The following is a 23,119-nucleotide window of genomic DNA, read 5'->3' as shown; positions in this document are numbered from 1 at the left end:
TTACTGTAAGGCAGAAGTAGCTGGCCCTGGGACCCTAGCCTTGTATAAAGATGAGGCAAAAATGTTGCTTTCAAAGGGTGGTGGAAGTTGTAGTCTCACAGCAGTTATATTTATACTAAAAATATATCAGAAGACTGGCCCTAGAAAGGACATTATCTATGCTCTAGTATATTCCGAGCACAATCCATATGTGACAATGTGTGCCATTCATTCCTTACTGCTACTTACGCTTTGTACTGGGCTGGTCCTGCTGCCATTAATAAGACTTACAGCAGGAGTGCCCATACTTTACTCATGCAGGGTCTACTTTAAGTGATGTTCTCCCATTATGATCTACGTCCATAAAAGCATTGTTAGCATTCTGTTCCATGCAAAATATTACTTAAATATTGATTTATGAGAAAATGTATATTTAACAAACAACTATTTCTTGTAACCTAAACATAATAAATATCTAAATGAAAAGCATGTAATAGGAGGGTTTTTGACCACGCCAATTTTTGTGGCCACACCACCTATTTACCATGTTCATTTTACAAAATTTGGCAAGTTTGAACATATTTCTGTCATTTTTTTCAGTTATTACAGTTTTGCTAATGAAGGTGAATTGCCTTTTAAGCTGCAAATCTAACTTTTCCCAAGGGACTTGTTATCTTATATTGTTACAATTACTTATTTGCTTATCTCTAAATGGTTACAAATGTATCTTATCTGCAGCTGTAGCTGTTATGGGCTCTCTGCCAAAAGCCAATTAAGTTAGAAACATTGCTTCTTTTTCTGGCTGTTCAGTGCAGAGAAAATTAGGACTTTCCAGTACAAACGAGGGACTGCGGGTTGAGCTGTCAAAAGAGGGACTATCCCTCTGAAAACAGGACAGTTGGGAGGTATGCTATCTACTTTTTGGGCACCCCTGACTTACAGGGATGAAATGTGTCACTTTGCATTGAGATGAATGGAGCAAAGTGTCATATATCTGTCACACACACAGGAATAATTATGGCCCATTAAAATACAAGTCTCAGCAGTGTGACAGCAGCCATTAACTCTGGAAGGCACAGCAGGCATAGTTCTAATGACATTTATTGTTTTCTTAGTTATCATTTACTGATAAAAGACTAGATTTAAATGCATTTATATGAGATCTAATCTGGTTTACTTTGTAATGCTGTTTTTTTTTTTAATCTCTCGGGTAAATTAGTTTTTTTGCGTATTATTTTAGATACTTTTACTAGAATTGGATGACCAAACCCAAACTGTTGCCAGTCAGAGAACTAGAATGTTCACAGGACAAGAACACAACTGTAGCCAATCAGAAATTTGGAATGTTTACAGAACTAGAACCTTACTAAAGCCAGACCGAATATTAGATGTTTTCTTCCTGTTGGACTTAGTAGCAGAAGGCTCCTGTGTGACAGTGACTGTATAAGAAACTAATGGACATATGAGGACCAAAGTCCTGATTCCTGTAATAGCCAATCCAGCTTAGCTTTGTTGTTGGTTTCATATTTACGGACTATAAGGCAGTTTCAGACATAAAACCCAGAAAGGTAAAAGTGAGTCTGAGAGGAAGGGCCTGGCCACACTGAATGCCTGACTGACTAATTCTTTGGAGCAGATGATGACATAATTCAGAGGCTGAAGGACACGTTCAGCTCGTGTTTGATTATTGTTCCTATTATCAGCCCCAGATACCGTGTTCACTGATCACTGTGTACATATTAAATATACTTTTCCATGTAGACAAAATGCATTATGGTTTTTGTGTTGATCTGGTTATTATTGTAGATTATCAGCATATTAGGACACAGATAATGGCTATTATGGATAGGCAGAAAAAATACAGCCTCACTGCATTAAAGGGAGACTGATAATTCTAAATGAATAACAGCATTGTATTTCTGATATAGAAATAGAAAAATCGGTGTCATTAGAGCCTTAGAAAATGCTTTTTAAACTCAGCACAGATCTAATAATTGCCCATGGTGAATGAGCTTTCTGCTCTGTAGAGTTGGCATAGGTGGGACTTCCTCTGATGCTCAGCTGTCCAGATTGATAGGAAAGTGCACCTGTTACTCTAAACGAAACATAACTCTGCTCAGCAGAAGCAGGGCTGCCGGGTTGGTGGGGCTTTATTGTCTAACTGCACAACTATTATTTTAGATGATCAAGTCAAGAAAGATTTATTGTCATCTCTGCTGCATACAGAACATATACAATGAAACAGAAAATTACAAATGTTTCATATTTTTCCCCTCCCTGCTCCCCATCCATACACACCACACATACCTTATTACCCAGTTACATACTACCCCCCACATAATGGATATAACCTTATGTGAACACATACTTCAATAAACACAATATTCTGCAATGAACCCTATACAGCAAAGAATAAACAGTATGCAGGAAAGAAAAACAATCTTCAATCCAATTCTATGGTATATCTAAAATAATATGCTATCCGCTCTTTGATTTATTGGTGCAAAAATACATAGTGTACATAGTGTATATTTCTGTGCAAAATAGTTTATAGATATAGACCCCTAAGAATTTAGTATTGCTAACATTTTCTTCAATGGAGCCATTTATATGAAGAGCCTTATGAACTGGACATGTTTTTCTAAAATCAATAATCAATTCTTTTGTTTTTTTCCACATTAAGAGACAGATTTTTTTCAGCAAACCAAATTGCCAGCTGATCAACTTCCTCTCTATAATCTGCTTCATTATTTTTCACAGTTGTGTCATCAGCAAATTTAATGATATGGTTGGACATGTGAAGAGCCAGTACTTTCTCAAAGTTGAATTCCTTTTTCCACTCTTAACTGACTAAAAACCAATTACAAAGTGATATACTTAGTCCAAGTTTCTCAAGCTTAGCTATTAACTTCTGTGGAACGAGGGTACAGGTATGGGACTGATTATCCAGAATGTGCGGGACCTGAGGTTTTCCGGATAACAGATATTTCCATAATTTGGATCTCCATACCTTAAGTATACTAAAAAATTATGTAAAAATGATATAAACCCCAAAAGCTGGTTTTGCTTCCAATAAAGAATAATTATATATTAGTTTGGATCAAGTAAAAGGTAGCGTTTTATCAGTTAAGAGAAAGAAAATAATTTTTAAAAATTTGGATTATTTCATTACAATGGAGTCTATGGGAGGTGGCCATTCCGTAATTTAGAGCTTTCTGGATAATGGGTTTCTGGATAACGGATCCCGTACCTGTATTAAAAGCAGAACTTAGATCAATAAATAACATTCTCTCTCATAAGCAGGGGCGTAACTACAGAGGAAGCAGACACTGCGGCTGCAGGGGGCCCCATGAGGCTCTCATTGATGAGCAATTTGAACATATATTGGTAAAACAGGACAAACACTGGATATGTTGGGGGCCCTAAAATTAATTTGCTGTGGGGCCCAGCAACATCTAGTTACGCCACTGCTCATAAGTATTTTTTTTCCTTTAAATGATTTTGAAACAATTGGTAGTTGTTCAAACCAATTGGCGTTTTGGGCTAGTTTTGCACACGTTTTTTATGAGTGCTTCTTTTTCTGGGCCCAGTGTATTCTGGGTAATGTAGTTTTATTTTAATCCTGAGCTAGTAGTTCAGGTCAACACTACAGTAACCTGCATGTACTTGTAGCGCTATAGTAAACTGCTTTCACTTTTAGCGGTTTAGCTACTTTCCTTGGTGGGCTCTTACCACCTATAAGCTCTCTTTCCCAGGGGCAAGCCCTCGCACGAAGTGGAGGCAGGGTGTAGTGCAACTGTAACTCGGTGCAGTAACACAATGATGGGCGCCAGTGGTTTTTGTTTTGCTTAAACACGGAACTAGATTTATTGAACAGTATAGCATCATTCACAATAGAATATAGAACCTAGATTAACACAGCAGCACAATGGAGACATATACTCACAGCAGAGAGTAAATTAACAGCAGGTATGGATCAATCAGTCGATAGAAACTCTTAGTGGCTCTTAGGAGAAACCTATTATCCCTAATCTCAACACTTTAGTCCCTCTCTGGGTTAGTAATACCCGGGGATCTTAATCCCACTAATCTCCCTGGTGGAGCCTTGAGCTGCTCAACTATTTAACCTTTCTGTCACTCCTAGAGTGATCTATAACAGAGTATAACTAACACTTACTAAGTACTAAGATGAGTTCCACCACTCCCAACCTCTGCTGCAGACAGAGGGAGGATTCAGCAGCAATGGACTCCAGACCGCATGGCTCCTAACCCTTTTATACTCTGACACAGCACCACTCAGGTCACTGTGTGAATTGCAGGGGTTACATAAGCACAGGAGCACAGTACTCCTCCCAACTGTGTTTTAGGACCCATTTAGGTCTCCAAATAGCTAGGGATGTGCCTGTCAATAAAAGTATAAGGGTGTCTAAGATTTTCACATTCCTACATTCTCCCCCTGGTGAATTCCTTCCGTCCCGGCAAGGAACCTTCAAAGAATCAATACTGAAATTATAGCAGTTAAGGCACATCATGCAAGAAACCTTTTCAAAAAAACACATTGCATTACTATACCATTACCTTATAACCTCTTCGGGGTAACTCTCCTGAGTAACCCAGGTACAATGGCATAACTGAAAGAGAACATATCAATAGCGCAGTCTCATTCATGAACCAGTAAATTTTTCACCTGCAAAAGAAACACAAGAAATACTACATTTCAAACACATCAGTATTCTAGTCCATCAATATAGTCGAACCCACAGTCCTCTTTCAAATGCACTTAGGAGGATAAAAGGAAAAATTGAAGGAATCTACCCAAGGGGCAGGTATTAACTAAGACAGTCCATAGGCCTAACTCCAACTGGAGTGAATGGAAGAAAAATCCTTTTATAGTTCCATCTCTAACAACATACAGGCATCATATGTACCAATCTGGCATGAGCATCGATTAGACTCATCACAGCTGGGGAAGGACCAAAATATCCAGGTACCCCATAAGTGGGCCTACCCACAGTGTCATAAGTAAATAGGGAAGGAGGCCTCCTAACCCGATCACCTCTTCTCAATGGTTCAGGGTTAGGCTCCCTGCACCCCACTGGGTCAGGGGCTAGATATCCTGGAGAATGCGGCTGGAAGGGAGGAGCATCAATATCTAACTCACCACCTTGAAGTATATCATCACTTCCTTCATCAAGTGCAAGCATTTCTCCACTTTCAGTAGTAGATGGAACTTCTTCTTCTCTTACACCATCATTTGGAACCAAACCATCGTCCTCCTCCACTTCGGAATTAGTATTCATCTGAGGAACCTGAGGAACAGGCAGCAAATGGTTTCGGTGCCAAGCTTTGACTCTTCCATCCGTACCCTGAATCCGATACACCGGAACACTGGGTAGCTTGGCTACTACCTCAAATAATTCCTTCCTCCATCGATCTGCCAGCTTATGCTTTGCACTGGGACCTAAGTTACGTAAAAGCACTTTATCTCCAGGCTTCAATTCACGGTACCGTACTTTAGCATCAAACCGACGTTTATTCCCAGCATTGACCTTTGCAGCATTTTCCTCAGCCAGGCAATAAGCTTCCTTCAAGCTATTCCGAAGACGATTCACATATTGATAGTGCTCCCTACATCCAATTCCATCAGTAGAAACCCCCAGCTGTACATCTATGGGCAGTCGTGCTTCCCTTCCGAACATAAGGAAATAGGGCGAAAACCCAGTGGACTCATGCCGGGTACAATTATAGGCATGAACAAGGGCACTTACATGACGACTCCAAAAGGGTTTTTCTGTGACCGAAAGAGTACCCAACATGTCCAACAGGGTTCGATTGAACCTCTCAGGAAGAGCATCTCCTTCAGGATGATAAGGAGTCGTGCGACTCTTAGCCACATTTAACAGGTCTAGTAGTTCCTTTATCAACCGACTCTCGAAATCTCTTCCCTGATCAGAGTGAAGTCGATTGGGTAAACCATAATGGACAAAGAACTTCTCCCATAACACCTTAGCCACAGTAGCGGCCTTCTGATCTTTTGTGGGATAGGCTTGGGCATATCTAGTATAATGATCAGTCACAACTAATATGTTTCCAATCCCACTAGAGTCTTTGTCAATACACAGGAAATCCATACAGACTAAATCCAACGGCCCAGTGCTCTTTAAGTGTTCCATAGGAGCAGCCCGAGTGGGTAAAGACTTTCTTTGCAAACAAGGGACACAACGCCTGCAGTACTCGACCACCATCTCTCTCATTCGGGGCCAGAAGAACCGATCACGAATCAGTCCAAAAGTCTTTTCCACCCCTAGATGACCATGTTGATCATGTAAGCTCCTCAATACCATTCGCCGATAAACTTGAGGTAACACCAACTGCCTCCTCTCCGGGTGATCATGAAACAACTGAATCCGATAGAGACTCCCATCAATAAACTTTAGCTTGTCCCATTCTTTCAAGAATATCCGACTATCTTTAGGTATAGTCTTTCTCATAAGCTCGGGATCCTTTCTGGCGACAGCCTCTCGGACATACCGAACCACTGGGTCTCTCTTTTGTTCCCGAATCATATCACCATTACTTAGTTGAAGACTCTGGGATACTCCTAACGTCGTAGGATATGCGTACATAGAAGGAATGCAATCTTCTTTTCCTCCCAAGGAATCCACCAACCGCAATTCGGAAAAAGCCACTTGACCATTCTTCATAGCTGCAGTAGCACAGTGAGCAGCTACTGACAAACTAGGTAATTCCTCCCATTCATCCTCTTCCATACAAGGAGGTCAACCAGGACGTCTGGATAAGGCATCAGCACCTACATTTTTAGGACCAGGCTTGTACTTCAGAGAGAACTGATAATTGGATAAAGCGGCCAACCACCGATGCCCAGCAGCATCCAACTTAGCAGTGGTTAAGATATAAATCAATGGATTATTGTCTGTCCTTACCTCAAACTTAACCCCATAGAGATAATCATGCAGTTTGTCAGTAATTACCCATTTCAACGCCAAAAACTCCAATTTGTGCACTGGGTAATTCTTTTCGGCTGGGTTAAGACTTCGGCTAACATAGACAACAGGCTTCAGACCCTCCGGGTATTCTTGATGAAGAATGCCGCCCAATCCTTCATAACTGGCATCAACATGCAAAACATACGGTTTCTGAGGATCAGCATAAGCTAGGACAGGAGCCTCCGTGAGTCTTTTCTTTAGAGTTAAGAAAGCTTCCTCACAATCTGTAGACCACCGACCTTTAAGGGGAGGCTGGACAGAATTGGTCTGCTTGGAAGCACTCCCTGCCAACAAGCCATTCAAGGGATGAGCAAGTCTGGAATATCCCTCTACAAATCTCCGATAATATCCACAAAATCCCAAGAAGGATCTAAGTTCAGTCAAATTGGTTGGCCTTGGCCAATCTCGGACAGCTGCCACTTTCTCGGGGTCAGTAGCAATGCCTTCTGCAGACACAATATGTCCCACAAACTTCACCACCTTACGAGCGAACTTGCATTTATCAACAGAAAGCTTCAAACCCTCCTGCCGCAGGCGATCCAAAACATTAAACAACCTGGTATCGTGTTCTTCCAAAGTAGAGCCAAACACAATTATATCATCCAAGTAGACTATGCAATGCCTGGGAGTCAAATCACCCAACACCTTCTCCATGAGACGCTGAAAGGTGGCAGGGGCCCCACTTATACCTTGAGGCATGCGGGTGAACTCATAGAACCCCAAAGGACAGATAAAAGCAGTCTTCTCTTGGTCATCCCTACTCATGGGAATTTGATAATACCCCGAACGTAAGTCCATCACAGAGAACCATGCACTACCATGTAATGCATCCAGTGCTTCATCAATACGGGGTAGCGTATACTGATCTGGGACAGTGCGTCTATTTAATGTTCGGTAATCCACACATAGGCGAACACTACCATTTTTCTTTCGTACGATCACAATTGGTGATGCATATGGACTGCGTGATTCAACGATTATTCGTTGATCCTTCATCTTGTCCAAATACTTCCGAACATCTTCCAGATCACGAGGAGGGATGCGCCTGGACCTCTCTCGGAAAGGGGTGTCATCACTCAATCTGATACTATGTTCAGCACGTTTAGCGCAACCCACATCCATCTCATCTACGGAGAAAACATCCCGGTACAGCAATAACTTCTGCTCAAGCATATGACGGTGTTCCATCGGATCATCAGCCTCCTCCAACTTGAAATTAAGTTTAATGTCCTCTTTCCCCCCAGGAACTGAGCAGGAATTAACACTCTCCACCGGGTAGCAATGCCCAACCGTATACCAGGCAGGGATGGTAACGGTATAAGAGGTAATGTTTTTAACTGTGACCACATCGGTACGAGGACATTTACGCCGGTAATCTTTCCTCTCAGGAACTATCTCCCAACCATTTCGGACAGCTTCGTGCGGGTCAGTCTCCAGCAAAAAGTAACTGCCAGGGGTAGTAGACACAATTTCCACATACACTCGTAGGTTCCGTACTCCCCCTGGTGGAATTTCCACCGGATACCAAGGGTTTCCTATACAACCCCCAGGGGACTCGGGAGCGAAAGTTTGGCAAATTGCTTGCAACTCTGGAGATACGGGCAACACGGTTAATGGGGTTCCCTCCCGGGGTTGAAGGAATCGTAGGAACGCCTCCTCAACAGCTTTCACATTGGAGCCAACAATGACTGGAGCCGCTTCCTTACCTCCTGGTGGGGGACTCACATAAGCAACCACAGTGATGGGGGGATCGTTGTCTCCTACCAGTCCGGGGATGTACAGTTGTACTTCCACACAGCCATCCATGTATGTAGGGCCCGTCCCCACACCAAACACCGGTACAGGACCCACTGTTTGCAAGGGAAGGTGACTGAGGTGTTGAAGGTAAAACGGACGATGTATAATGGTCAATTGGGAACCCGTATCAAATAGTGCTGTGGTCGGGACACCATTCACAAGCAAGCTGAAAGTACACCGTCGTCCTACCCCAGGGAGGTTTAAAGGTTTCAAACCCTTCTGCTTGCCCTTTCGCTTCAAAGGTAACTGACCCCCTTTACTGTGGAATTCACCCGAGCCAACTGACGGGTAACACTGGTACACTCTATGGCCCTGATGTCCACATCGAAAGCAGTCTAACTGGGCAGTAGCACTAAAAGTCTTGGCTAGTGAAGCCCTCCTAGGCCGCAGGGACGAATCTTGGGTCTTCCTAAGGGCTCCCTCTAGATCCTTCTGAGCAGAGGGAAGACTCCCAGTTGTCACCTTCTTACTATGAGCGGACACTCTCTCGAGTTCAGCTTCCCTTTCTTTTACTACACCCATGATGGCACCCATTTCGGGCGGGGTACCCTGCCGATACATAATGCGCAGCTCCATGGCTATGGGATGGCTTGCCTGCAGTCCCTGTAGAAGTTGGGTGCGTCGCATCTCATCAACCTCAGCAACAGGGATAACTTCCTTGTGAACTAATGTCCATAGCTTGCTTTGTAACCTACGCACAAAGGTGGACACAAGCTCTCCCTCCTCTTGATACAAGCTTCTGAACATATGGAGCAGATTATGCGGATTGTCACAAGCCCCATATACTTCCTCGAGTGCTTTCAGACAATCTCTAACAGAAGCTTTTAAGTGAGCCTTGCAAAATAGTTTAACCACCTGACTGGCAGGAGGGCGCAGATTTTCGGTTAACCGGATCCGTTTATCCCCCTCAGGGCATGGACATTCTTCTATCATCTGCACTGCAGCCTCCTGCCACTCTTCAAAACCCTGCTCTCCTTCAGGGACAGGGAGAGTTCCCGAAAAAACCTTCAGCTTCGGGTATTTTGTCCCAGCAATGACAAGAGTAGGCAGCATCGTCCCTGCACTTGAGCTAAGGGCCTCTACTTTTCCCGGGGAATCCAATCCACTAACCACTGTGGCGGGATCGAGAGGTTCCGTCTTTACCTCCAGCGCAAGTGGCAGGGATGTTGCAGACCCAGCATATACAACAGGGCAACCAAGGGGATAAGTTCCCACCGGGTAAACAGTATACGGTCCTTCATCGTCCCCTAGCTCCCTGGGGCCACAGTACAGTCTCGCCCGGTACCCCAGGACTCTCGACTCCATTTCCGTCACGAGTCGGATGCCCTTTAACCTCACATGGTAAATGAGGGTAGGATGCATGAGCTTTACGCTGCAGCCGGTGGGAACTCGATCCACTGCAAAGGCACAGCGGGGGTTAACTTGCTCTGCTTCCGCCCCACGCGTGCACCTCTTGGGGACGAAGTAGCGGCATGATGACCTACAATGTTCCCACTTGGAAGAGTAGGCCCAGTTCCAACAACTTATCAGCGAAGGTAAAAACCACAAAATCCTCCTTTTGCCTCTTGAGTCCGCACTCGCAGCGCCTGTCACACTAGGCTGCGGTGCGGAATCACAGTTAACCCCTTCCGGGCCCCACGTTGGGCGCCAAAATGTAGCGCTATAGTAAACTGCTTTCACTTTTAGCGGTTTAGCTACTTTCCTTGGTGGGCTCTTACCACCTATAAGCTCTCTTTCCCAGGGGCAAGCCCTCGCACGAAGTGGAGGCAGGGTGTAGTGCAACTGTAACTCGGTGCAGTAACACAATGATGGGCGCCAGTGGTTTTTGTTTTGCTTAAACACGGAACTAGATTTATTGAACAGTATAGCATCATTCACAATAGAATATAGAACCTAGATTAACACAGCAGCACAAAGGAGACATATACTCACAGCAGAGAGTAAATTAACAGCAGGTATGGATCAATCAGTCGATAGAAACTCTTAGTGGCTCTTAGGAGAAACCTATTATCCCTAATCTCAACACTTTAGTCCCTCTCTGGGTTAGTAATACCCGGGGATCTTAATCCCACTAATCTCCCTGGTGGAGCCTTGAGCTGCTCAACTATTTAACCTTTCTGTCACTCCTAGAGTGATCTATAACAGAGTATAACTAACACTTACTAAGTACTAAGATGAGTTCCACCACTCCCAACCTCTGCTGCAGACAGAGGGAAGATTCAGCAGCAATGGACTCCAGACCGCATGGCTCCTAACCCTTTTATACTCTGACACAGCACCACTCAGGTCACTGTGTGAATTGCAGGGGTTACATAAGCACAGGAGCACAGTACTCCTCCCAACTGTGTTTTAGGACCCATTTAGGTCTCCAAATAGCTAGGGATGTGCCTGTCAATAAAAGTATAAGGGTGTCTAAGATTTTCACATTCCTACATTCCTACATACTGTTCTGTGTCTATTAATCATCCATTAAAGGAGAAATAAACCATACAAATGAATATGGCTAGAAATAACATATTTTATATACTCTTTTGATTGAACCAGCCTAAAGTTATCAGAATTTCTATAGTAGTATGGCCTTCAAACTTGTCACAGGAGTTTCCCGCCTTGCATATCAGTAACACACACATGCTAAGTGGTCTTTGGGCAGCTGTTGAGAAGCTAAGCTTAGGCGTCATCACATATCATCAAGCAAAAAACAAGGTTTGCCTGTCATATAAGCTAACGCTACAGGGCTGATTATTAAATGTGATGCTAATTGTGCTGGTTTCTGTGCTGCCATGTACCAATAATCAGCCTTATATTGTGACATTTATATTATATGTGCACTGAATATTTTGAGTTCCTAAGTTCAGTAAGTGACAGCAGCACAGAGCATGTACAGTCAGCAGAATTGAAGATGTGGAGCTACTGGTGATCTTCCCTGCTAAAGGGCTGTGGCTGCCTTGGGCTGGTACAGAATCCTAAAACATATCGTACAAGATTTCTGCTCTACTTGTTTTGTTAAGTTTAGTTTATTTTTAACTTGGGTTTGAAATTGGCATAGTGAATTTGAAGGGTGCACAGGAGCTGGGTGTGACTGATACTTTATGATGGGTATTTTCTATGATTTTCATTTATTAAGAAAGCAATTTCACTGTATAAATTGGGCAATTTGGAACTGGTTTTGAAATGGCTTTGACCTATTAAGTTGGGAAGTGATGCAAATCTACAACTTTTCCCCTTTATAATTTAAGCTGATCTTTATACATTTTATGGACCATGGTAAATACATCCCTTGATGTAAGCTTATTCTGTATATAGGTTAGAGGTTCTCAGAACATTATTTGTGACCCATATAACTGGCAACCTAGTTCAATCTCAGTGGATATTGGGAGTTATAATGCTGAAGCATGTCTTGCAGGGTGCAAAGACAAGGCCATGGTACCATTTCTCTGGGTTCTGCCCCAGACTATTCCTGACTGCTTGGTACTGTACCTATGTAATTTTGTACTAGCAAGGAATTTAGAGATTCTTATGATTTGTCTCCTGTTTTATCTCACTTTTCTTATATTAGATCTCCAGCTGACAACGAGGCCCTGCACTCTCCAACATGCCTGAACTCACTGAAAAAGTCAAAAAGTCACTGAATAAAACCACCCCCGGGCTGCAGATATGGAGAGTGGAGGTAAGAAATTTGCTAATATTGTAATTCTAGCTATCTGTGTTGCCATTGGGTGTTCCTAAATTCGTCAAGAGAAGTACAGCATCATATAATAATATCCTTATATGTTCATATGGAAAAACCACTTCAGCTCTGATTCCAGGTTATTTTGGTTTCAGAAAATGGAGCTGGTTCCTGTGCCAGAGAACAGCCATGGGAACTTTTTTGAAGGAGACTGCTATGTCCTCCTTATGGTGAGTTCCTCTTCTTGAGGCTTCTTTAGCTATGAATTGCTTCTTTTCTGTTTACCCACACCATCTCAGTCACTTTGCCATTAGATACCATAGGTAGGCAAGGCACTGTACAGTACTGGCTTGCCAATGCTTTCCTATAGCCAAACATATGAAGGGCAGATGTTAGAAGAGGCAAAACACATATAATGATAGAATATAACACTGTGATAGATTGCTCAACAGGCTTAAAAATAATGAAGAGCCTCAGCTGCCAGGGGCCAAATATATTAGTCAAACTTGACAAAGGGCCCAAAGATTAATACATTTCTTTTCCATTGGACGACAGACTCATAAAACTGGAAATAACTTCACCTATGACATCCATTTCTGGGTGGGAAATGACTCATCAATGGATGAACAAGGAGCAGCTGCCATTTATACCATACAGATGGATGATCATCTTGGTGGGGCGGCTATCCAACATCGAGAAGCTCAGGGCCATGAGAGTGATACCTTTAAGGGCTACTTCAAACATGGAATAATGTACGTATCAAATGCCAGTATTACCCACCTACAACTTTTGTTCCTGAGCTATTCTATTTCTCATTGTCCATTGGGAGTAGTACTTAGACATATCTAAAAGCCTTGATAGAGTAACTCATTGATATGATTTTAAAGGTCAGAAGTTGCAGTATACAAGATAGAATTTGAATGAAGGAGGGTTAAAGTTTCACAATAAGTCATTGGATTGTTGTAAGTATCTTTACTGTCTCATAGAAGGAATCAGTCTGCCCAGTGTAGCATATTCCTAGTCAGTGTTATGAGTAGTGCCATTCCTTTATGTATGAGACTTCAGGATGGAGAGAATGAATGACCATATGCAATCTTCTGCCTTAGTTATAAAAGTGGTGGAGTGGCTTCTGGAATGAACCATGTGGAGACAAACACATACAATGTAAAGCGCCTTCTACACTGCAAAGGAAAGAAAAATGTTTTGGCTGGAGAGGTGAGACCTTTCTGTTGAGTCAGTATATATACTATATAGACATACTGTCTACAGTTTTAATAAATGGTGTGACATTAAGGATTGTGGTGAAGATCATCATAGTGATGGTGGTTCTAATGGTGTTGTGGATGGTGGTTAATGATGTTGGTGTAATGATGGTGGTGAGGGTGATTATGGTTGGAACGATGATAATGATGGTGGAGCCAGACAATAATGATTGTTAGAATGGTAATAATGATAGTGGTGAGGATATGATCATTAAGGTAGTAAGGATGGGGATACTGTTAGTGATAATGATGGCAATGACGATGATAATGCATGCTGAACATGGTAATGATTGGGTTGCAGACAATGATGGTGGTGATGGGAATAATGATAGCAATTACTTAAATAAAGAGGAATGATATTGTGGTTTTTGTGTTAGAGTTTTTTTTCTACTTGCTTATTTATAAAAAAAAATATTGATTTATTGAAACAATTTGATTAAATTTGTTGGTGTAATCAAAGTGTTCCTGGTGGTGGTCATGATGATAGTAATTGTAAAACTGAGGATATCAATACTGTAAGCTGTGCAGCTTTTTAATGGTGGTGATGACTACAGGGAAGATGGTGATAATGGTAAGGCTAATGAAAAAGTCAATTGAGGATAGTGCCAATATTGGTAGGAATATTGATGATAATGAAAATAATGGTGATGATTTGTTATGCTAGGTGCCAGTGGAATGGAGCAGCTTTAATCTAGGTGATGTCTTCCTGCTAGATCTGGGGAAGCTGATAATCCAGTGGAACGGACCAGAAAGCAACAAACAAGAGAGGCTGAGGGTAAGTTGCAGATGTTTTCTATCTATCTATGTATCTATCTATCATCTATCTATCTGTCTGTCTGTCTGTCTATCTATCATCTATCTATCTGTCTGTCTGTCTGTCTGTCTATCTATCATCTATCTATCTATCTATCTGTCCTTTTGCGTATGTGTCCCCTGTTGGTTTATCAGTTTTCCTGTTTATCTGCCCCTGGGAATTAAACCTTGATTAATCAATCACAGGGCATGAATTTGGCAAAAGATATTCGTGATCGTGAACGTGGTGGCCGGTCTTACGTTGGTGTGGTAGAGGGTGACAATGAGGAACAGTCCCCTCAGCTAATGGCCATCATGAACTATGTACTGGGAGAGAGGACGCAGATTAGGGCATCCATCGTTGACGAAGTGGTGGACCAGGTAGCAAAATCCTCCATCAAGCTCTTTCAGTAAGTGATTCATCCTTTGTGTTATCGTTGTTATTAAGAAAGACATTATTAACCACTCTATGATAAATGTGTAGCACTGTTCCTGCGCTCTGCTTCATTTTTGTGGCGTTAACACTGCCCACTAACCAGTCAGTATGGAGGGAGCAGTCAGTGGAGAGCTTTTCACTGAGTATTTTATTGTATTGAGGATTAGTTAAACCTTATAAACATGCCAGTCTGATATATTGAGAACATACTGGTATTGCTTTAAACTCAACATCTGCTGCGTTTGAAGCAGGGACTTTTCTGACTGCCTGTAGGTATCAACCAACATATGTATCTCTCTCTCCTCTCATATGCCTTCTTGCAGAGTATCAGACAACAGTGGCAACTTGATGGTACAAGAGGTGGCCACCCAACCTCTGACCCAAGATCTGCTGAAACACGATGTAAGTCACATTCCAGTTCACCTTTATTCTATATAGTTAGCTAAGGCTCAGTCTCATGGCAATTAGCTGGGGTTATGCAGTCTTTTAGCCCAACAATCAATTCCTTCCCAGTCACCACTTTTTAGCTAGTAAAGAGCCACTTAAATATACAATTTTCCTTCAGTGTCCCAAACTTGCACAATTGTATCTATCTTTGCATGGGAGCAGCCTGTTAGGCTAAGGTAATAGCATGTGTTAGACCAATGGTTTCCAAACTGTAGGGCTGCTTCTTCAAAATAACTTAAAGCAGTGGCAGGAGGGTCAATATGAAGGCCTGTTAGGGTAAGATATGGGGAGAATGCACCTGTCCTGCCATGAAGATAAACCATATCACTAAATGTACTTGTTATGTAGGACTGCTACATCTTGGACCAGGCTGGCTCAAAGATTTTTGTTTGGAAGGGAAAAAATGCCTCTAAGGAAGAGAAGCAACAGGCTATGACCCGGGCTTTGGTGAGTACTTTGATGGAACAATGACACAAACTGAATGTAATATAGCATTACATTGTCAAGACATCAGTAGGCCAGTTTCTGTAGGCTGTTCCAACATAGGAAAAAAATATTACATGTAATTCTGCAGAATGGTTCTCTTAATGTCACTTAAAGAATCTGTAAACATCATCAATAAAGAATAACTGAAATCTGGGTAAAAGGTTTGGAGGTTGGCTTAAATTTCCCAATGGGCCAGCGGACTATTCATCAAAATGAACTGCTCATCTCTAACTGTTCTCTTTCTTCCAGAATTTTATTAGAGCAAAGAACTATTCCCCATCCACTAATGTTGAGGTTGAGAATGATGGTTCAGAATCTGCTGTGTTTAAGCAGGTCTTCCAGAAATGGACCACAAAGGATCAAACCTCTGGGCTTGGAAAGACGAGTACTGTTGGTAAAGTAGGTAAGTCTAAGTAGAAACACAGACCAAATTTGATCCAATTTCATAACCTATAGCAACCATTTAGATTTCAACGTATTTTAATGCAGACATCTGATTGGTTGTTATGGGTTACTATGCCAGGGCATGTATGTGCATAAGCCTGTTAGAAAGCATTTCCCATTGAGAGATTTACCAAGATACACAGCTTGGATTCTCCATACACATATTCCTGGGTTGCTATCAATCCAGTTATAGGCCAGGAGTTTGGGGGCTTTAACCAAATATTGTCAATTTTGCATACAACTTTGAAAGCGAAAGTGGGTTAAAGCAGGTTGGCCAGGCTCTTCCACTATCACACTTTTTTTTTACACTGTACTTCTTGAAATAGATATAAATGTAGTAAGAAAACCCCCAACCATCTTCTCAGTCAAGCCTTGTCCCCACCTGACAAAGGGAAAAGAGCAGACCAGAGAGGAACTAGCTCTGCCTCTGTCCCTCAGTAGACACTGGGTGAAGACTGGACTTGTTTATTACTAATGGATATTCATAACAAATAGCCTTACCCTTTAAAGCCTATAGCATGCAAAACATTTCAACTACCATGGTGCTTTCAGAGAGAACAGTTCAGAGACAACAGTTGCAGTCATAACTTCTTTTGCCTTCTTTACAGCCAAAGTGGAACAGGTGAAGTTCGATGTGAACACAATGCACGCAAAGCCTGAGGTTGCTGCACAGCAGAAGATGGTGGATGACGGATCTGGAGAAGCAGAGGTAATAAAATATTTCCTCAGCATCATTCATTTTGATTGGTTAGATTACCATGAGCCAGTAAATGGTTCAGTCTATAAGGTATCCCTTAAGTATTTACAATGGGGAGCAATAATCCCCCTTTAGGACAGCGAGTCCATCGTTATTTAGCTTTTTCCTTGAAATTTGTCTGATTAACTATTCATTTTAGTCCCTTGATTATATTTCCATTGCTTCTATGATCTTTTTGACTCAGTTTTAGCCTTGCATCATCTTCCATTATTCTCAAATAGACTTACACATCATCTTTATCACCTGTAGTAATTTAATCCTAGTAGTTAGTGGGCTATGGTTTCATTGTCCAACGGGTATAGTTACATACAGTAGTTACATAGTTACATAGTTAAATTGGGTTGAAAAAAGACAAAGTCCATCAAAGTTCAACCCCCCCAAATGAAAACCCAGCATCCATACATACACCCATCCCTACTTTTAATTAAATTCTATATACCCATACCTATACTAACTATAGAGCTTAGTATCACAATAGCCTTTGATATAATGTCTGTCCAAAAAATCATCCAAGCCATTCTTAAAGGCATTAACTGAATCAGCCATCACAACATCACCCGGCAGTGCATTCCACAACCTCACTGTCCTGACTGTGAAGAACCCCCTATGTTGCTTCAAATGAAAGTTCTTTTGTTCTAGTCTAAAGGGGTGGCCTCTGGTACGGAGATCCACTTTATGGGTAAAAAGGTCCCCTGCCATTTGTCTATAATGTCCTCTAATGTACTTGTAAAGTGTAATCATGTCCCCTCGCAAGCGCCTTTTTTCCAGAGAAAACAACCCCAACCTTGACAGTCTACCCTCATAATTTAAGTTTTCAGTCCCTCTAACCAATTTATTTGCACGTCTCTGCACTCTCTCCAGCTCATTTATATCCCTCTTAAGGACTGGAGTCCAAAACTGCACTGCATATTCCAGATGAGGCCTTACCAGGGACCTATAAAGAGACATAATTATGTTTTCATCCCTTGAGTTAATGCCCTTTTTTATGCAAGACAGAACTTTATTTGCTTTAGTAGCCACACAATGACACTGCCCAGAATTAGACAACGTGTTATCTACAAAGACCCCTAGATCCTTCTCATTTAAGGAAACTCCCAACACACTGCCATTTAGTGTATAACTTGCATTTATATTATTTTTGCCAAAGTGCATAACCTTGCATTTATCAACATTGAACCTCATTTTCCAGTTTGCTGTCCAGTTTTCCAGTTTAGACAAATCACTCTGCAAAGTGGCAGCATCCTGCATGGAACCTATAGATACAATTTAGTATCATCTGCAAAAATAGAAACAGTACTTTCAATGCCCACCTCCAGGACATAATAAACAAGTTGAAAAGCAAGGGACCTAGTACAGAGCCCTGCGGTACTCCACTAACAACACTTGTCCAATTAGAAAATGTTCCATTTACCACCACTCTTTGTAGTCTATCTTTTAGCCAGTTCTCTATCCAGGTACAAATACTATGTTCCAGGCCAACATTCCTTAATTTAACCAGTAACATTTTGTGTGGCACTGTATCAAATGCTTTAGCAAAGTCTAAGTAAATCACATCCACTGCCATCCCAGAATCGAGGTCTCTACTTACATTCTCATAAAAAGTAATTAAGTTAGTCTGGCAAGATCTATTACGCATAAAACCATGCTGGCACAAACTCATAGTATTATGATTTACTATGAAGTCCAGTATCTTATCCTTTATTAACCCTTCGAAAAGCTTTCCTACCACTGACGTCAGTCTAACTGGCCTATAGTTTTGAGGCTGAGAACGGGATTCTTTTTTTGAATAGAGGCACCACATTAGCAATTCGCCAGTTTCTCGGCACTATGCCAGATCTCAATGAATCCGGAAAAATTAAGTAAAGAGGTTTGGCAATCACAGAGCTAAACTCGCTAATTACCCTGGGATGAATACCATCTGGCCCTGGACCTTTGTTAATCTTAACATGTTCTAGTCTCTTTTGAATTTCTGTGAACCATGCATCATTAGTTGTATTACTAGAATTGGGACTGTTAAGAAGGAAACCTTCACTTACTGGTTCCTCATTTGTGTAGACAGATGAAAAATATGAGTTCAGAATCTGCGCTTTTATTTTGTTTTCATCAACCAGCTGACCCCCCTCTGATATAGTCTCATATCACTGTGGCTAACCAAAGACCACTAGCAATGGTATATTCCAGATTTTCAGTGTTGGCAAAAGTACAGACACCCCTTCTAAATATTGGAATTGCCAATTAAAGCCACACCTATCACTGCTGACAGATGCCACTACATTATACAATGGCATTCATGATATTTTTGTGCTTCTTACTTTATGGAACGTTTGGGAAAGTCTCTGTAGTGTTTTAAGCACAAGGCCAGATCAATACAGAATGAGTTTGTTGAGATGGAAATGGAAGAAGTTGCCTGACCTCAACCCTAGGCATGATCCCCAACTTCAGTGCCTAATCTGACTAATTCTCTTGTGGCTGAATGGGAGCAAATTCCAACAACAATGCTCCAAAATCTAGTGGGAAACTTTCCAGAATGGTAAAGGTTGTTTTTAGTAGCAATTTCAGATTATTAGAATGAGCTGATGGACAGAAAGGAGTCCACATACTTTTGGCCATAAAATGTAAAATTTGAAGGAAATATCCCCTTGGACATCCTATACATAGAGAGTACATAACATTTTAATACACCATCAAAACTGTTCCCACCTACTACGAACTACTCATTATGCAAACTTTTATTTGTGATGCTCTAGCAAATAGTATTGTGTATTTCTACAGGTATGGAGAATAGAGAACTTGGAACGGGCTCCAGTGGAGAAGCAATACCTGGGCCATTTCTATGGTGGGGATTGTTACCTGATACTGTACAAATATCTGGTTAACAACAAATACCACTACATACTCTACATGTGGCAGGTAAGGATTGTCCTGGTCCCTTACAATGATATATCTCAGCCAGTGTGCTGTACCTAAGTGTCTATGGTTCTAAATCCTGACTAAAAAGGCATATGGGGCATAGAGCAAGATAACACAAAAACACTGTACATCAGTGTTGCCCTCCCTGCAGTCCTTCAGTTCATGTTGAAATACAGGTCCAACAGAGAAAGTTAACATAGGTGAAACACAGTATATCCCTCAGGAGGTTACTGTTCCTTTAAGCAACTAGTTGTGTTCTCTTTATTAAACTTCCTGGTAATGTCACACAGGGCCGCCATGCAAGCCAAGATGAGATCACTGCCTCTGCTTACCAGGCCGTGATACTGGACCAAGAGTACGGTGGGCAACCAGTCCAAGTTCGGGTGCAAATGGGAAAAGAACCTGCACATCTCATGGCAATCTTTAAGGGGAAAATGGTGGTCTATGAGGTAAGGCCATTCATATTGGAGATACAGTATATGATATTTGGGGTGTCTAAGATATCAGAACCCAGACACAAGAGGGTAACATTGTCATTTCACTCTTCAGGGCGGTACCTCCCGGGCTGACAGCTCAGAGATCCCAGCAGACATCCGACTCTTCCAAGTGCATGGGGCCAATGAATTCAGCACCAAGGCCTTTGAAGTACCTGTCCGAGCCTCTTCTCTGAACTCCAACGATGTGTTTGTGCTGAAGACTAAAGGGACCTGCTACCTCTGGTGTGGAAAAGTACGGCCAAGCTAGCATGTGCATATACATAGATAAAGCACCAGTAAAAATAATTTATTTAGGAGGTTATATCCCTTGCCTTTTGACAGGAGCACATTGCATTTACAGGAAGGAAGATTAATAGGAGAGGGTGCCAATTTGTATTCACAATTGTATTAGACTTTCCCTGTCCTTTAATACAAAACACTTTCATTTTTGGTGAGGCTGGTAATCCTATGGTAGGATGTTTAAAGCCAAGGAACAATTATATTATTTATTTATTTTATCTCCCAAGGGCTGTAGCGGAGATGAGAGAACCATGGCCAAGAACGTGGCAGATATTATCTCCAGAGGGGAGAAAGTTGTGGTAGCAGAGGGCCAGGAACCATCAGACTTCTGGCTGGCTTTAGGTGGGAAGTCTCAGTATGCCAGCAATAAAAGGTAAGACCATTACAGCAATGAGGTCAGCTTTTTGTGGCCAAAAGCATTAACCACAACTGGCACTACTGACTCTGAATGACTGACCTTCCTGTGCCTCCTTCAGACTGCAGGAAGAAACTCTGGACATTACTCCAAGGCTCTTTGAGTGCTCCAACAAGACTGGAAGATTTGTTGCAACAGAGATCTCAGATTTCAACCAAGATGACCTGGATGAAGATGATGTTTTCCTGCTGGATGCGTGGGATCAGGTGAGACAAATAGGTGGTCCTTTTCTAGCACCTCCCTGTAAAGTTGACAGCTCTATTAGCCTGGTTTTCTTTGTTTTGCCAGGGCCTTTATCGTTAAAGCCAACCCTCCCCGTCAGTGGTTCCAAATATGTAGGGCTTGGAGTGAAGATTACAGTGGGTTGGTCTCACCCTTAAGTGGGCTAGCCTCTTAAGGGTAACATGCCACTACAAGATACTATCAATAAAGACCAAAATGGGATTTTTTTTTGGGGGGGGGGGGGTTATCACTTGCCCTATATATTCTTGTAACTATGGCTGATACAACAATAATCATATATCTGTACCCTTGTTATGAGCTAATAATATTTGTGCTGCCCCTGGATCATGGCTTACAGGCTTACATTTTTTTTAATCAGGTTTTCATGTGGATTGGGAAAAGTGCTCACGAGACAGAGAAAAAAGAAGCCGCTTTGACTGCACAAGAGTATTTAAAGAGTCATCCTGGTAACAGGGATATCAACACCCCAATCATTATTGTGAAACAAGATTATGAGCCCCCTACCTTCACCGGTTGGTTCTTGGCTTGGGACCCATTCAAATGGGAGGTAAAAAGTCTATTTTCCAGTATTTTTTTTGTATCTTTTATATATTATGTCACATACAATTGTGTTCAGAATAATAGTGTGTGAATAACGCTCAAAATCCTTACAATAGCTTTTTTTCCATACACGCAAATGCATTGGGAACACAGCACATTCTATTCCAAGTCAAAACATGAAAAAAAAAATGTATCAAGTTTGTGTTATTCCTTTATAGAAAGTGGAAAAAAAGGGATTATTAGTCTGTTCCAAAAAATAGCAATGTCTGCGTTCTTTTTTACAAACTCAAACATTCCCTTTATAAACTGAAAAATGTTTTTGCTTTCCTTTGAATCACTGAACTAATGTTTAGTTGTATAAGCAGTGTTTCTGAGAACTGCTGCACATCTGTGTTACATGGAGTCCACCAACTTCTGGCACCTGTTACATTCCACAATTCTTCTGCATTTCTTGGTTTTGCCTCAGCCACTCCATAAAGTCAATCTTGTCGGGCTGGAACCAAGATGTTGCTCATTTACTGGTGTGTTTGGGGTCGTTGTCTTGTTCAAACACCCATTTCAGTGACATTTCCTCTTCAACATAAGGCAGCAACTCTTCAAGTATTTTAATGTATTTAATCCCTGGTATGTAATAAATAGGCCCAACACCACAGTATGAGAAACCTCCCCCTATCATGATGCTTGTGTCACCATGCTTCACACTGTACTGTGGCTTGAATTTAGTGTTTGGAGGTCGTCTGACAAACTTTGCCCCCCCCCCCCCCCCCAGAGAGAAACGCACTATAACCAGCATGCACAACTTCCTTCCTTCCTTAAATAAGGGCCGTAACCGACACCTGTTTTTCAAAGAATAAATGACCTCACTATTTGAACTCCACACTGCTATTATTTGGAAGAAGCTATTGTTATTTTGATCAAGCCTCAATTAATGATTCAATTACACAGAATCAGCAGCATGCATGTCATGACTGTTGGTTTTCTATTAGTCTACTACACCTACTATTAAATTATTTGCCATATAGAAATTACATTTCTACCAAAAACAGTGATTGATCAGGTTAGTTAAGTCAGACTACTATTAGTCTGAACACAACCGTACATTCACAAGTATCTAAGCTGGACCTTCACATAAATTTGGCCAGAGGCCTGACAATTAGGAAA

General features: G+C 41.7%; 2 protein-coding genes across 3 annotated transcripts in view; one reads left to right on the top strand and one right to left on the bottom strand.

Moving 5' to 3' along the window:
• Positions 1 to 23,119, top strand: part of vil1.S (villin 1 S homeolog) — a 35,056-nt gene that overhangs the window by 9,733 nt on the left and 2,204 nt on the right. For both annotated transcript variants that reach the window (XM_041577650.1, NM_001087034.1), the window contains 16 exon segments: positions 12,340 to 12,450; positions 12,606 to 12,680; positions 13,006 to 13,202; positions 13,557 to 13,665; positions 14,377 to 14,487; positions 14,712 to 14,914; positions 15,264 to 15,342; positions 15,736 to 15,834; positions 16,123 to 16,276; positions 16,926 to 17,026; positions 19,847 to 19,984; positions 20,275 to 20,433; positions 20,534 to 20,713; positions 20,988 to 21,133; positions 21,237 to 21,381; positions 21,777 to 21,965. In XM_041577650.1, coding sequence (XP_041433584.1) covers positions 12,376 to 12,450; positions 12,606 to 12,680; positions 13,006 to 13,202; positions 13,557 to 13,665; positions 14,377 to 14,487; positions 14,712 to 14,914; positions 15,264 to 15,342; positions 15,736 to 15,834; positions 16,123 to 16,276; positions 16,926 to 17,026; positions 19,847 to 19,984; positions 20,275 to 20,433; positions 20,534 to 20,713; positions 20,988 to 21,133; positions 21,237 to 21,381; positions 21,777 to 21,965 — 2,160 coding nt within the window. In that variant the 5' untranslated portion in view covers positions 12,340 to 12,375.
• Positions 6,735 to 11,029, bottom strand: LOC121398790. Its single transcript, XM_041578092.1, has 2 exons — positions 11,025 to 11,029; positions 6,735 to 10,263 (listed from the first exon to the last, which is right to left on the bottom strand). Exons 1-2 carry the CDS (start codon positions 11,027 to 11,029, stop codon positions 6,759 to 6,761), a joined length of 3,510 nt encoding a protein of 1,169 aa, XP_041434026.1. The 3' UTR covers positions 6,735 to 6,758.

The sequence above is a fragment of the Xenopus laevis genome, chromosome 9_10S (genome assembly GCF_017654675.1).
Source record: "Xenopus laevis strain J_2021 chromosome 9_10S, Xenopus_laevis_v10.1, whole genome shotgun sequence".
In the NCBI taxonomy this organism is placed as follows: domain Eukaryota; kingdom Metazoa; phylum Chordata; class Amphibia; order Anura; family Pipidae; genus Xenopus; species Xenopus laevis.
Note: the sequence above shows the minus strand (reverse complement) of the source record. Positions and strands in the feature narration are given on the sequence as shown.